At 32.4% G+C, this 17,179-nt stretch overlaps 1 protein-coding gene across 1 annotated transcript; it reads right to left on the bottom strand.

Annotated features, from left to right (window-relative positions):
- Window positions 1-11,830: 11,830 nt before the first annotated feature.
- Window positions 11,831-16,638, bottom strand: LOC131627879 (uncharacterized). The gene is made up of 6 exons (XM_058898739.1): window positions 16,621-16,638; window positions 15,802-16,553; window positions 15,061-15,296; window positions 13,558-14,925; window positions 12,906-13,445; window positions 11,831-12,855 (listed from the first exon to the last, which is right to left on the bottom strand). The coding sequence occupies exons 1-6, from the start codon at window positions 16,636-16,638 to the stop codon at window positions 11,831-11,833; spliced, it is 3,939 nt and encodes a 1,312-aa protein (XP_058754722.1).
- Window positions 16,639-17,179: the final 541 nt, after the last annotated feature.

Below are 17,179 nucleotides of genomic sequence, written 5' to 3'. Positions count from 1 at the left end.
AAAAACTGAACCATTCTCTTTGGTTTATGAACCAAACCAATGTTTGTCAAACAGTTCAATAACTAAACCGAACCGTTAACCGAACCAAAGTTTACTGAACTAAACCACTATTAACTAACCATATTTATGATATGGTATTATTTGGTTATGTTAGAACTTTGGTTCATGATATTTTCTCCAAATTAACTTTTTAACATTGAAGTTTATTTTAAATATTAAAAGTTAATTTTTTTAAAAATTATTTTTTAATAGTAATAGTATTAAATTTCTTATATGTGGTTGATAAGTATGGTAAAAAAATAAACTGAACGTAAAGATAAATTATTTTTCATGTAAATTTTACTGGTCCTTCTCTTGCATTTGTTAAAGCTCCCAATGAAATTTACAAGGAAGCAGAGATACTGTATCCAATAGCACCTGCAGTTCAGTTTCTCTAGATGCACCGAAATTGAAATTGATTAATTTGTCTAGAAAATTAATCTATATAAATAATATTACGTCTATTAATATTTTATTTTATATGATTTTAATATTAGTGGTAAAAAATTACTTACAAAAATAGTTTTAAAAAGTTTTAAATGATTTTTTATTAAAAAATTCAATAAAAATATAATAGGTTTTATTTACCATACAAGTGGTTTTCTTAAAAAATGGTTACTAATAGTTATGGTTTAGAATTAAGAACCGGTATACTGAACCAAATTATTTGGTTCAGTTCAATTCTTAACAAATTTAAACGGTTTGGTTCGGTTCATACAATCTTCTATTATGGTTTAGTTCGGTACAGTTTGGTTTTTTTAATGAACTATACAATGATCAGCCCTATTTCCAGGCCACCCAATGAATTTTCTTCTGACCTTCAGTCCCTCCCCATATAAACCTGATTTGAATCATGTTGATTTCGGAACACACCTTCTTCGGGGCCCTATAAAAAGACAGATGGAAAATAGATAGGCTACTCAGGACCGATTTAACAAGTATAGTTCTGCCACCGAGAAACAAAAACCTCTCTTTCCAACTGCTGAGACGATCACGAATTTTCTTCAACAATGGAACCCAAGAGAATATTCTCCTTGGATTCGACCAAATCGGTAAGCCAAGAAAAATGAATTCCTTTTCTTCGATTATGCATCATAGAAAGTTTGTTGCAGCTGAGAGGAAGTGAGGACTCAATTTAATGCCAATTACCTTACTCTTAAAAAAATTTACTCCCAAACCGAAAACTAATTTGAAAGCTCTTAGGATAGATTTTAGAGTCCAAATTTACTTCCATCCTCTCTTACCGATAAGCAACGTGTAATTGCTAATTGTAAAACATCAATGGCACATCTTTCCTTAACTTGAAAAGTAGAATACTCTCCTATTTCCTTGCTTTCTTTACCAGACCCGTCAAACCTTCTGCAGCAAGGACGAACAAGAAAGAAGATAAAGGATATCCCTGTCTAAGACCACGTTTCGCTGCAAACTCTTTAGTTGGACTTCCGTTCACTAAAACTGACATTTGACTAGTGAAAACCGTTGCCTCCATCCACCTCATCCATTTATCGTCGAACCCCATCCTTCTCATCATAAATCTAAGATAATTCCAACTTACTTTGTCGTATGCCTTCTCAAAGTATACCTTAAAGAGAAGACACTCCTTCTTTTCCTTCGTTGCGAAATCCACATCATAAGTAGGATCAATTTAACGACACATAATTTATTAGTTATAGTAGCATTTATTCTCTATTAATCTTTTCTAATGTAACCAAAAAATAAAATATGAGATTTTTTTAAAACACCAAATATTAAAAAATATTAAAAAAAAAAAAAAAGAAGACGATGAACACCAAATATTATGAATTAAAAAAAAAAGGGTTTAGTATGCATACAAAAGGGGAAGAGTCTGGGTGACTTTGAATTATAGTAATTTTGTAACTCTCACATCCATCTCTCACTAAAACAACCATTCTTTTATATAGATATTAGTATATTTTAATTATACATTATTCTACTAGATTGCCCAAAGTTACAAAACTATATAATAGTAAATTTATGGAATCCATTTATTTGTTCCGAATGTGACTATAAAGGTGCTTTTGGCATCCTAGTAATAGATTAAAAATATTACTTGGAGTTGTTAGGTGCTTGTTTAGAGATGGTCTTTTGTCAGAAAAATTATAAATTTCAATTATAATTTCTATGAGTTTAGCAAAAATCCTTTGTTTTACTTAAGTTAGGTGCTATTTAGTTTGTAATTTTTCTTTGGCTTTGCCGCTTTATAACCGAGTTTCCAAAAACTTTCGTTCTTAATCAATATAACTTGCTTAAAAAAAAATAGATTAAAAATATACCTTGTTACTTAATAGATTGATCCCAATTTAAAACTTAAACTTGTTAACAACAACATAACATTTAAAAACGACATTGGTGATATAGTAAATACCTAACAGAATAAGATCTCATTTGTGAATGATTAATTGAACCTGATGCATCTAAAATCAAATCATTACATAACACCGATTTAGGGTCAAGAATTAATAACATAAAGTATTATATTAGAATTAAAATAAGAATTATATTATTCACTTGAATTAAAATAAGAATTATATTATTCACTTGAATTAAAATAAGAATTAAAATAAGAATTATATTATTCACTTGAATTGTATAAATAAAGATACAACCTATGACTATTTATATATAACCTTAATTGGGTTTGGATTTACACAATTTGAATTATATTTGATATTATTATATTAGATTATATTTGATATTATATTAATAATATCAATCCCACTAATATCTCAACAAATAATAATATCTCAACACACCCCCTATAATCCAAGTTGTCGAACAACTCTAGTCATAGTCGATCTGAACTATCCCTAATTTCTTTCTCAAATTCAAGAATATGTCGATCTTCAATCCTTTGGTGAAAATGTCGGCCAAATGTGCTTCACTCGAGCAATGCCTAACTTTAAGTTCACCACGATTTACCTTTTCCCTCCGGAAGTGAAATCTTGCTTTGATATGCTTACTCCTTGTTTGCAGAACTGGATTCTTCGCCATATTTATAGCGGACTTTTTGTCGATTTGCAACACAAACGATTTCCTCACTTCGACTTCCATTTCTTCAAGTAAAGTTTTGATCCAAATTGCTTGACATGCAGCATAGGATCCTTTTATATATTCAGCTTCACATGAAGACAATGCCACCACAGGTTGCTTCTTCGAACACCATGAGATTGGGGCACCAAATACTTGAAAGAAATATCCAGTTATGCTTCTTTGATCTTCCTTATCTCCACGCTAATCAGCATCTGAAAAACAATTTAATATTGATTCTTTTCCTTCAGAGTCTTGTCAAAATAGTATTCCATAGTTTATCGATCCTTTCAAATATCTCATGATTCTTCTTGCAGCCTTCATATGTGACATCCTTGGTTCACTCATAGATCTGCTTACTAATCCGAAAGCGATACCTATATATAGGTCAACTGTTGCACACATACCTCAGAGATCCAATAATTTGTTTGAACAAAGTTGCATCTACTTTGTCTTCCTCTCCATGGTTCTCTAACATCACATTTGGTTCGACGGATAAAGAGGCAGGATTCGAATATTCCATTCTCAATCTCTTGAGAATATCTTTGATATACTTCCTTTGATGTATCACCATACCTTGCTTCGACACTTGAAATTCCATGCTTAGGAAATAAGACAATTTTCCCAGATCCGACATTTCAAATTCTTTCATCATCAGCTCTTTGAACTTCGACAAGTTCTCTAAGCTATTTCCAGTTACTAACAAGTCATCAACATAGAAGCAGATGATTGTTGTATCTTGTGCTACCACCTGAACATAGACACCATACTCAGATTTTCATTATACAAATCCCAATTCGACTAAGTATGAGTCGATCTTCTTATTACATGCCCTAGGTGCCTGCTTGAGGCCATAGAGCGCTTTGTGCAAATTATATACTTTACTCACTTCCTTCTAGATCACAAACCCTGGAGGTTGTGTGACATAGACCTCTTTGTTGAGGGGACCATTCAGAAATACTGATTTCACATCTAAATGAAATATCGACCAACAAGCCAATGCTACCACTAGTCGAACAGTCTCCAGTCTTGCTACTGGAGCAAATACTTCAGAATAGTCGAGTCCTTCTATTTGAAGAAACCCTCGAGCTACTAGCCTTGCTTTATATATTTCTATCGATCCATCAACATTGTGTTTCAATTTGAACACCCACTTCACATTGATAGCCTTTGTATGTGCTGGCAATTCGACTAACTTTCATGTGTTGTTTCTTTCAATTGCATCTAACTCCTCAATTATAGCTATCTTCCACTAATTATAACAGCTCCTGCTGTCACACACGAATGTCATGACATTCACTACAGAACCTGTATTAGCTTAACACATATGCAGAGTCTGCATAACACAATATCAACCAGGTATGTTTTACCACAAATGCAGCCAACATAAAAACACCTTCAGTAAGTATGTTGTTGTTTCGAAGAAGATGGAACAGAGAAATGAATAAAGTTGTGAGTGATAAAGGCAGAAAGACTAAGAAAGTTGTGAGCGAGAAAGGAGCAGAGAGTGGACCGAGTGGGACAAAAAAGAAGGAGAAGGAGGCGGATTCTTGTGTCTCCTTTAGGGTTTCTTTTAGAATTTTTTGATTCTGGGCCAGAAGGGATAAGCCCAACCGATTTTCACTTGCTATCACACACTCTCCAGCTATCCGTACCCCCTTTATGGCTAGAACACTCTCTTACCTTCTCAGGCCTGCTTTTGTATGGGCCCAACACTTTTGATTCTATTTCCACCTCCTCCCTTATTTGCTGTATATCTAAGTTTATGTTTTTATTAATACAATTTTCATACAAAAAATATTTTATGGTAAATATGTTAGAATTAATTTTTATTTTTTATATAATCAGAACGCTAAAAATATTTTCCTATCTTAGAATTAGATTTCCATCTCTCATATAAAAATACAAAAAATGTTTAATTTCACTTCTTGTAACTTAATTGGTAGATTTCTCTTCGATAGCATTTGTCCGTTTTTATTTAGTATACATACATCGTTACTAACACTTTCTTGTTTTTGTGAGGTACTATCTTGAGCATTGGACCATCTTGCAGACATTTATTTCTTAAACACATTATCTTTTATTTTTTGCCTTAGTTATCATTTGGGTTTATTGTAATAATCTTAGTTTACTTTTCCCCTCGTTTTTACTATTTGTAAATCCCCCTCCCCGAAGCCCTGTAATAGCTAGGACCCTTTACTTTTCTGCCCTTTTATGTTCTTGCAATACTTATCTGCGTGTGATAGTAAATTAGGGTGTGAAAATACACAAATCTCAATCGTAGATTACTGACTAAAAGATAAAATACTCTGAAACAACACACGTGATTGCTACACACACTCATCCTTAGGGTACGCTCCTCTTGGTTGCCTTCGAATATAAGGTCGTGTCCCTCGAATATAGAGGTACCAATTAGCAAAAGTCCCGACGATTAAAAATCATCGCAAAGATCATAAGTCCCTCGATGACCCTCGATGTTGCCTACGAATATATGATCTAGTCCCTCGAATGGTTGCCTACGAAATGATGATTGTCCCTTCGAATTTGCTAAAGGTACCTCTACTTATTGCCTTCAACGACCTCCGATGACCCTTCGATTGTCCTGCACATCCAATCAATAGGACTACCTACCCCAAATGGTAAGGATAGCCCTATCTCTCTTAGAAGATTAAAAGCATAGAAAAAGACTAACTTAGGGTAGTGTTCTTAATATGCTTAGCTCAATTAAAAAGCTTTTCGCACCTCTCTTTTCAAAGAGTAAGGCTACGCATTTAAGCTAAAGTCCTTACACTTCTTTTCAAAACAAACAAACAAACATGAGCTAAGCAAATTAAGAGCCCGTAGACAACTACGGATGAAAAGGGAGCTTACACCTTCCCTTTTCATAATCTACCCCCCGAGCCCGTTTTTCTTAAAGGGTCTTTTTCTGTTCTTTTTGCCCTTCCAAGACATTGGATAAAATAAAAGTCGGTGGTGACTCTTGCTCACCGCAACATTGCTTGCGAAAATAAAAGTCAGTTCTCCCACCGAGTTACACAAAGACTTTGAAGGAAGTCCACAAGAACAGGAAGTATTTGCCACTTGATCTTTGTTCTAAGAGGATCATGTTCTAAAAGCCACTACAACAAGCTCTCTGAGATCAAAGTAGTAAGGTGGTCGATTTCTCATGTTTTGACTGTGATTTCTCAAAAGCAGAAGTTCTGATAATGCTCTGATACTCATTTCCGTTACAAAGTATTAAATTCAAGATCTTCTATTAATAGTTGGATCATCAATTCTACGGACATAATCTCTATCTTTGGAAAGGTCTTAAATCATATTATTTCAACATTCCAAAAGTGAAAAGTGTGTCTCTCAAATGGTTCAAAAGCTTCACTATATATTGAAGACATTATTGAAGTTAAAGACAAGAATTCTCACGCACAAATCATTACGAAAAGCTCTCAAATTACTATTCATTTGTGCATTGCTCTTAAACATTGTGCATACATCACAGTTGTGATACAACTTATTAGAAGTACCTTTGTAAACACATAAGATTAAGTTTTGTTATTATTGTTCCTTAAGAAACCGGGTTGTGATTTATCTCAAGAAGACTTTGACGGTTGTTATTGTGAAGTTGTTGTAATCAAGTTTGATTAGTGGATTAAGACCTCGTAAGAGAAAGGCGAAATCATCTTGGTAGGATGGACTGGAGTAGTTTGAGTTCAAACAAACCGGATAACCAAACGTGTCATAAGTTTTTGTTTTATCAAAAACCCAATTCAACCCCCCTTATTGTGTTTTTCGAACCTTCAGGCCCCTCGTAATATTCGTGATTGGACAAAGGGTGTTATATATATATATATATATATATATATATATATATATATATATATATATATATATATATATATATATATATATATATATATATATATATATATATATATATATATATCATTAATTAGATGCACCCTACAAAGATCAGTAATATCTAAAGCACCTTTGTCATCATCAACCCAAATATTCATCCCAATTGTGGGATCCTTGTAATATTTTTGATCTATTTCAGTATAAACTATATCATTGAGTACACCTATTAACTCAAAACAAATTGTCAACATCTATTTTTAAATTATGAACTTCTCATTCGCACATAGTCAAATTGCTATTAATGAATTCACCATCTTAATGAATTACAATATGAAAATATTATTCCATTTCTACCTATTTTCGTGCAATTAAAAAATTATAATGATTGTTAATATGAATATATCATGTTAACTAATAAAACATCAAAGGATAAACCATAACATATGAATACCTAAACATTTAACAACTGCATGCATACAATTCTAACATCCAATACATATAACATTTCAAAATGATTAAACCTTAAAAACTTAGCTAACATGTGTGCTTCTCTTCTTTAACTTCATCTAGGATTTCAACTTCAATTTTACCTTCTTCGCTTCGCCTTTGATTTTGATTTCGTTCCATTTTCACTTCTCTTCTCTGCTAGAGTTTTTCGTTCTTCAAGTGAAACGAAATTTTACCTTTGCATTTCAGTTTTATTATAATGTTTAATCCACATCAACACCAGATGTATGCTAAGTGTTCCTTTTTTTTTACTTTGATTAATAGACCTGACATAAGGGGCTAACATGTTGCAATTTGAAAAGATAATGGATCAAATTGTTCTTTTTAATGTTGAAGGACCAAAATGGATCCCAAAATAAAGATGAAAGACCAAAATAGACTCCAAAATAAAGAGGAGAAACCAAAAAAAATATTTGACCTAAATAAAAAATTTAAAAATTGAGTTTAATATCATTATTCTCTCACAACTACTTGAAACATCTCACTTCCTATTATGCTTTCTAGTCTTGATGATCATGCTATTATAATATATGGTCTACCACTCTTTTTTTTTCTTCATCGATTGACTTTTTAACAGACTCATTTCTTACCAGATTTATGATATTAATTAAATTTTAAATAATTAAAATATTTTTAGTACAATAATTCACTTTCATTTTTATAGTATTTTTCACATTTTATTATCTTTTCCAATATTTATTGAATCAAATAATTGATTCTTTAATCTTGAATAGCAACCTCTTCTTATCTTTTCCATGTTCAATACTCATTCCGTCTTTTTACACTTTTTAAAATAGTTATACTGATTTCAATGATAAAACAAATATTATTACTAAAATATTCTTATTAATAATAGATATTGGATTAGTAATATGATTAAAATACAATAAATAAAGTTAAGTTAGTGGAAACAAATAATAAATATCACATTCGTATTTTATTTTAAAATGACAAATAATTTGAGATAAATAAAAATATGAAAGAAAATAACTGTTGTGAGACGGGGAGAGTAATTATTAGTGATGTATAGGTAAATCTAATATATATTTTTGGATGATTTAAGATAGTCTTTTTAACTTTTTAATGATGATGATAAATAAATATTTATTATTAATATACTTTTAAATAATATAAATTAAATTAAAATATTTACTCAAATTCTTCAAAATCTTCAATGAATACTAGTTTTTGAAAGTAGTATATATTAATGGTACAAAACTTATTCTAATATTTATTACTTGTTTTCACAAAATATTTTCAGTATTAATTATAAAAAACAATTACTATATATGAATAAATAATTGGTGTACTAGGAGGATAAGAATTAGGATAATGAATAATGTTGTTGGGCACCGAGGAAATTGCTCCTTTGCTACCCAGTAGTCAGTATCATTATATCATCACGACTTCTATTTCATGTTATGTCATTTCCCCCTTTAATTTTTAAAAGATTCATCGTATTAGTGATTTAAGTTGGTGTCAAATTCTAATTGGTGTAAACTCTTAGAGTTAGTTGATGGTCTATATAATCTTGAAATGCAATGATCTATATTGTCTTCACATATGGTCTTGAGGATAATTTGAGTGGCATTGAATATATACCAAACTCATGTCTGAGAAAGTATTCTCAGTGACTACACTCAGCAGCAAAGCACTACTCATATAATATTACTTTAATTTTCATAATATATTATTGTCTGTTTATGAAACTTTTTTTTTGGGCATAATGAAATTTCCTTCTTTTTATAAATTCGTGAAAAAAGATTTAAACAAAATTAATATAAATGAAAACAAAACAACATGTTTTATTTTATTTTAATATATATACTAATTTTCTTACAATTAAATAAATTATTTTTAGAAAGTAAAATATAGTGATAAGATTTTAAATTCAAAACTTGGTGTAAAATATTCCTCCAGTCATACTACTATAGTTATTACGTTGAAATTTAATTAAAGTGTAAAAAAAGGATAAAAATATTTTTCAAAATTAGACAAAAAATAGAATATCAATATTACTAAATCATTTTTTTACTAATTATTAGATTTAATTAAACTTTTGGTTCCTATATTTTATATAATTTATGGAATTAATCTCCTATTTTATATTCAAATAGTTTTGATTTCTATCTCATATCTTCACATTAATATCGATAAGGTGTCTATTTTATAATTTATATTTTCTATTTAAATTTTTTTATAAAAATAGAGATATCGTTAATTATAAATGCAACAGAATAAAAGGAAGCTCAAAATTTATTAAATTTAAAATAGAGAAATTAATATTAAAAATAAATTAAAATAAGAGGGCAAAATTTCAATTAAATCTAATTATTTTTAATTCGTATTTTACTATTAACTAACTACTAGTTATAATCAACATAATATGCATCTTACATTAAAATTAACATTATGATAAAATACTTATATTGTCTCTTAATTATATAATTGAATTTAAATTAATTTTTATTTTTTTCGTGTCACTTTTATTCCTTAATTTTTAAAATGTTTCTTGAAGATAGATAATTAACATTGAATATAAGCGCTATGGTGCGTCATATGAGAGACCTTTTGATTTATTTATTTTTTAGTCTTAAATTAATAAGAGCCATTGGATTGATCAGATCACCATTATACTCTATGTTACACACACAAACTAATCCTAAATAATACCATTACATTAGTGGAAAAGCACATATATATATATATATATATATATATATATATATATATATATATATATATATATATATATATATATATATATATATATATATATATATATATATATATATAAAAGGATTGTCAAAATTTAGTGGAGTATTTATCCTTTCTTTGTGGTCAGATTTAGGTACTTGTTATATTCACTTTATAAAATACTGTCAAAATTTAGTCTTTTAGATATTCACTTTATAAAATACTGTCAAAATTTAGTCTCTTAGATATTTGTTATATTTACTTTTTAATATCTTTAATGCACTCTTTAACAACTGGTAAAGATATGAAATGTGATGTTTTTTTATTTATTATTCTCTATATTACCTATTGTTAGTTGACTAATTAATGTGATGTTTTTAGAAAATTTCTTATAAAAAAAAAGGGAGGAACATTATTTTGGCGGTATAATTATTGCATATGAAAAAAGTTTATTAAACTAACCTATACATTAAGCTTTTTCTAAAAATTATTTTCGTTGAAGTTTCAAAAAATTGAATGTCACTTATTGATAGTAAATGAAAATTCATTTTATTTTTCGTTAACAAAAAAAAAAACAAAATTATTTATTCAAAAGAAGTAATTTCTATTATTTTAAAAATTATTTATTAATTGAATTTAACTCTAGTTCAAGTTCTGTATCCACGTCATCCTTGTTCTTTAGTTTCTACTCCACTTTTATTTATTGTATACTCTTGTTAGTGAAGAAGATGGTTCTTGTCCTTGGATTTTTTTTTTCTGTTTACATGTGTAAGAGGAAACAACCCTAAAGAGTAAAGATATAACCAAAGAAAATTGGTTCGAGACATAGAAAAGTAAAATATTACTGTATGGCAATTAATATATAGAGATAAAAATAAAATGAAATTCAAACTAATTAAAAATGTTAAAATAATTATTCTCTTATATTATAAATACTTAATAATTATCCAGATATTTTGTTAAACGTTTTAAAAAAAATTAATTTGGAAGATAGGTTCTAGATATTTTTAATACAAAAAGGATATAAAAGTTAATAAAAAAATAATAGTCCAAATTTCAAGTGTTTGAATTTGATTAATTTATTGTATGAAAATTGATTTATTTTTACAAGGTGATGCATCGTGTGCATATATGATTGACATTGATTTATAGATTAGGTGATTAAATTGCAATTTAGTTAATCACTTGTCAATGATTCCATTTCTTTTAATAGAATGGTCTTTATTAAAGGGACTTGTCAATGATTATGTGATGTACTCTTTCTCACCATTGGATTGGTTGGATCCCTGTGGTCTAATCATCACATGCGTCTACTTAATTTTAACCAAAATTTGATAATTTCAAATTAAATTAGTCTTTGATAAAAGTTTAGATTTAGAAGACAATCTCAAACAAAGAAAGATAACGAATATAATCCAGAAAAAAAATACATTTTCAGTGTTTAATTTTACCTCTCAATAAGTTATTGAAATTAAAATAACGTGCATCTTAATTTCATTTTTTAGATAATTAAATATTATAATATTTAAACAAAAAGGCACAACATGCACGCATTACATTAATTATATATTATTAAATATTTTTTTATTATTTTTTTTAATAAGCAAGAAATATATTGATCGAGAGAACGCAAGTTCTCAAAACAAGATACAAATGGCGCGGGAAATTACACTCCAATTGATACTTACGACAAATAGAAAATAGGATCCCTACTAAATTCGTAAAAATTACAATTGAACTGCATAATTTTCCCAACGAAAGACCAACGCCACACCAAAGCTTTAACCCCCCAGACGATGTCGGAAATGTTCCAAGAATCACCTCTAAAAACGATGCCATTTCTGACTAACCATATATGCCAAACCACCGCCAACCACACGACACCCTCTTTTCCCTTTCTCACTCTAGCTTTCCTACTGAAATTGTACCACCTCAAAAAACTTTCCTTGATATCCCCGGCTTTGAAATTATCGAATCCTATCCACTCTGCAATATCCCTCCACACCAGATCGACACAATGACACGATAAAAGTAAGTGGACCGTAGTCTCTTCAATTCCACGGCAGAAAGCGCAAACAACATTGGGAGAGGGAATTACACCTTTTCGGAAAAGTGCTCCTCTCGTTGGTAATTTGTTAATGAAACTACGCCATCCAAAAGCTTTCGATTTCATCGGGACCTTCATCTTCCAAACTAGCTTTAAAGCTTTATCGAACTCACCCTCCGGGCCATATGGAATTTGCCTTCTGATTAGAGATCCGTAGCAGCTCCTAACGGTAAATTTACCTTCTATATCCAACAGCCATAAAACACTGTCGGCTATGTTACTTTCTTCAAAGGAACTAGCTAGATCATGTTTCAATTGTTCCACTAAAGAGGGGACAATACTGTTATCGTCCAGAATGAGATTGCCTTGCGCAGAAACAAAATTTTGGTCCTCACAGTGCTGGGGTCTGCTGCTGAAAGCATTCAAAGGCAGAGAAGTAATTGCTTCAGCGTTGTACAGAGCTGCAGGTCGCTGATTGCTGTTCGGGATTGGCCGCGAGATGCCAAAATCTCCCCACTTCCAGATTCCATCTATCCCGTTTCCCATAAGTGCCACCGAGACATCCTGCAAAGCCGAATTACGGTACAGCTGAGGGTAAGAGTCTTTAAGCGGTCCCCGATTCGTCCAATTGGAATGCCAAAAGGAAGTAGAGCCTCCGTTACCTACAGAAAAAAAACAGTTAGATATAAAAAAATGCTCCGGTTCCAATGACAGGATATCCCTCCATCCCTCCACCAATAAGACTTCGCTTCCTCTCCCTTTTCTTTGGTCCCCACGTGCGCCACTTTAAGATTATTGTCTCCATACCGAGCCTTCAACACCCCATACCACAACAAATAGGGTTTGTCGACAATCCTCCATTTCCATTTAAATAAGAGAGCGGAGTTAAAGTCTTCGATCCTTCTAATTCCCAAACCACCCTTCTCAATTGGAAGGCACATTGAATCCCAACTAACCCAATGAATACACTTTTTGTCTTCCGTACCTCCCCATAAAAAGTTACTTTGAATACGATTAATATCCTTAATGACTTTCTTCGGGGCCTTGTAAAACGATAGGTAAAAAATAGCCAAACTACTAAGGACCGACTTAATAAGAGTAATTCTACCGCCAAAGCTAAGAAATCTTCCTTTCCAACTAGCTAGCCTCTTCTTTACTTTCGCCACCAAAGGCTCCCAAGTGGTGATCCTTCTAGGATTGCTACCGATAGGTAACCCCAAAAAAGTTGGTGGCAATCTCCAAAAGGTTATCACTAATGTTTATCCCAATTAGTTTATTACTTTTATGGATATTTATGCCTAAACCGGATATCATCTCAAAAGCTCTCAAGACCGATTTGGTGGCCCACAAGTGAGTCCAACTACCATCTCCAACCAAGAGGGTATCGTCCGCAAATTGAAGAACGTCTTTGGAGCACCTTCTATTGAACGTAAACCCCGCAAAGTCGCCATTTTCCACCGCTTTATTCACTAACCCCTTCAAACCTTCCACTACTATTACAAAGAGGAAAGGAGAGATAGGGTCGCCTTGCCTCAAACCCTTCTCAACCTTAAATTCCTTAGTGGGACTCCCATTCACCAACACCGACATGTGACTCGTAAAAGCGAGAGCATTCATCCACCTTATCCAAATTTCTCCAAAGCCCATTTTTCTCATCATGGTACGAAGAAACTCCCAATTTACCTTATCATAGGCTTTCTCAAAGTCTACTTTAAAAAGTAACACTTCCTTCTTTTCCTTAGTAGAAAAATCAACCAATTCGTTCGCCACTAGAACCCCGTCTAACAATTGTCTCCCGGGAACAAAGGCACTTTGACTATTAGAGATCACCTTACCAATCACCTTCTTGATTCTCCCCGCCAATACTTTAGAAATGCTCTTAAGAATACTACCAACCAAATAAATTGGCCTATACTCATCTAAACCTAACGGGTTGTTAGACTTAGGGATCAAAGCCAAGAAGGACGAGGTTATGGATTTTGATAAACAGGACCCCGAGTGTAGTTCCCTAAAGCATGAAATGACATCCGATTTAACAATCTCCCAACACTTCTTGTAGAAAAGAATGGAGTACCCATCCGGACCCGGACTTTTGCTTCCGTCACAACTCCACGCCGCCTCTTTAATTTCATTTTCCTCAAATGGTACTTCTAGAGAATTCTTATCTTCTAAATTAAGCTTGTTGAAAATGTCTCCATCCAAACCCGGTCTAGGCTCCACACTTTCTTTGAATTTAGACTCCAAATGCTCAAAAATCACTTCCTTAACTTCCTCCACCTTGCTAATTATCCCATTAGTCGAAGAAATATGACCAAGATAATTGCGCCGTAATCCCCTCTTCATCACCGTATGAAAGTATCTACTATTATCGTCTCCGTCATTTAACCACTTTAGTCTTGCCTTTTGGATCAACATGTTCTCCTTAATTTTAAGATTCGTCCAAAATTTCCTATTCGCCCTCCATCTCGACCCCGAGTCCGCTTCCTCCTCCGATGAAAGATTATCTAAGGCATTAATCTCCTTGACTCCTTCCTCCAATTCAAGATTAATTTTGCCAAAAACGTTAATGTTCCACCATCTCAATTTGTTTTTTAGGAGTCTTAATTTCTCCTTCAGCACAAAATCACCGCGCCCATTAACATCCAATCCCATCCATTCCTTCTCTACAAAACCGAAAAACTCCTTGTGTTGAAACCATTCATTGTTGAACTTGAACGGTTTCGGGCCCCAATCTGATTTATCCACCACAATCTAAATTGGGCAATGATCAGAAATATCCCTATTTCCAATTTGTTGCCCTATCACTCCCCACCAATTTACTATACTGTTAGACACCAAGAATTGATCTATTCGACTTTTCGACCTACCATCACTGCTGAACCAACTGAATTTCTTGCCTTTACAAGGAACATCCTCCAACCCCAAATCATTAATGAAACCAGAGAATTCCTCCCACTCAGCTTGATTGCCCACCACTGACCTACCCTTCCTTTCCCCACCATTTTTAACAGAATTAAAATCACCACCTAAAACCCATTCACCATCGTTATAGTTATCTTTTAAAGCCAGCAAATTTCTCCACAGGACCCTCTTGAGGGGAAGACTACAAGGAGAGTACACATTGCAAACATAAAACACTCTATCCATCCATATGCATTTAACTCCCAAAAAACAGCTCCCCTAAAACTGCAAACAACTTTCAGTTTCTTAGCATTCCACAAAATGATTAAACCGCCAGACATACCTTCAGAATCGGAGGCTGAAAATTCGATTCCGTCTTCGCGCCAAAAGCTACTCGCAGTAGAGACTGAGCATATTTTCAATTTGGTTTCCTGAAGAAGAAACATATCCGCCTTCCTATTAGTAATAATCTGATGAATTCTTCTTCTCTTCACATAACTACAACCCCCTCTTATGTTAAAAGACCCTATAATCATTGGAACCCCTGTTTTTGCTCCTTCCCTCCTTCTTTGGAATACACACTGGTAGCTTCCAAGTCATTATCGACCCCTACCCGCGGCTCAGACACACCCAATTTGCTTATGCAATTCCTCAGCTTCTCACCTCCTCCGCCTTAGAAAAGAGAATCTACGATCCTTCTATTGCACCTGATAATATCAGTCTCCTCTGAGTGTTCCCCTAGAAACATCTGATTACCTCTTCTGGGAGATCCCAAACTCAAAGATAATTGAGAAATTGGGTCAGAGAATGAGGGTAAACGATCGCTATTGGGCTTAATGCTAAAATCTGATGGGACCTCACTGTTCACTACTATTTTCTTGGGCCTACCATTCTGTTTCTTTCTTGGCCCAACAAAACAAGAGAGATTTTTATATCGCAACTTTTTCCTGTCCTTCCTCAACGCCACGCGTCTATTAGATATATTCTCATTGGACCCACTTTGAAAAGCTGTTTCCGGAACACTTGTGCCAACTGACGCAGAGTCTCCCTCTCCTTCCTTAAAAAAACTATTATCTTTATCACTAAAACCTTTTTCCACCTTTTGTGTTCTGAGACAACCCAAATCCTTGGCCTTTTTCACCGCACTGTCAAAAGTTGAATGAGTCTCGATAAGGACAGTCTGTCTTGAAAGATCCTTGACAGGATCGTTCGATATGCTTTTGCCTTTTCTTTTGCCCGCCGTCCTGCCTACCTTTACGCTACAGTCCGTTGAAGAAGAACCATTGGATAAAACATTCTCAGAAAAATAGACCTCATTATCCTCCTCCGATCCGCCACCAAAGCCTAACCCAATATCCTCCGAGCTAGAGTCTTCCGTCTGAATAAGTTTCGGTTCCGAGGTTGTACTGGCTAGGCGTAAGGGACCCCAAGAATCTTCACGAAACTCCAAGCTAAAAACCTCACCGTAATTGAGTCCAAATATGAAATTTTGTTAATAACTTAAGACAAAAGTTAAGATAAATTACCACTTTCTGTTTTGACATTAAATAATGAAATTATTAAAGTACTTTTTATAGTTTTAGATATATTTTTTTTTTCTTATTTCACAATGAGCTTTAATCATAACAATTTAGTGAATTAGGTTTAACATTTTTTTTTTTGGTTTAGAGAATAGTTTTAATACAAAAAATATAAAAGAAATTTGAGAGTTAGAGAGAGAAACGAAAAAGTGAAAGAGATTTATTTTAAGTTAAATATCCTTTTTAGTTCTTTAAATATATATATCGGAGTCCATTCAGATCCCTTATCTTTAAAAAGCTTCAAGGTCATCAAAATTAAGTTAAAAATTTAAAATATTTCAATCCATTCCATAATATTCTTAAGCACCCTGCAAAATTTCATTTTTGTCCCTCGCTTTCGTAGATGTATCAACAGAAGCACATTTTTTATATTTTACGTTAAATTGTTACGTAGATATATCTATGAAACCATTTAAACAACATTAAAAAAGATTTTGTAAATTCATGTACGAAACAAATCAACGTAAAATAAATAAAAAAATGTTTTCAAAAATACACCTCCGAC

The sequence above is a fragment of the Vicia villosa genome, unplaced genomic scaffold (genome assembly GCF_029867415.1).
Source record: "Vicia villosa cultivar HV-30 ecotype Madison, WI unplaced genomic scaffold, Vvil1.0 ctg.000410F_1_1, whole genome shotgun sequence".
NCBI classification, from domain to species: domain Eukaryota; kingdom Viridiplantae; phylum Streptophyta; class Magnoliopsida; order Fabales; family Fabaceae; genus Vicia; species Vicia villosa.
This window is presented reverse-complemented; position numbering and strand designations above follow the sequence as displayed.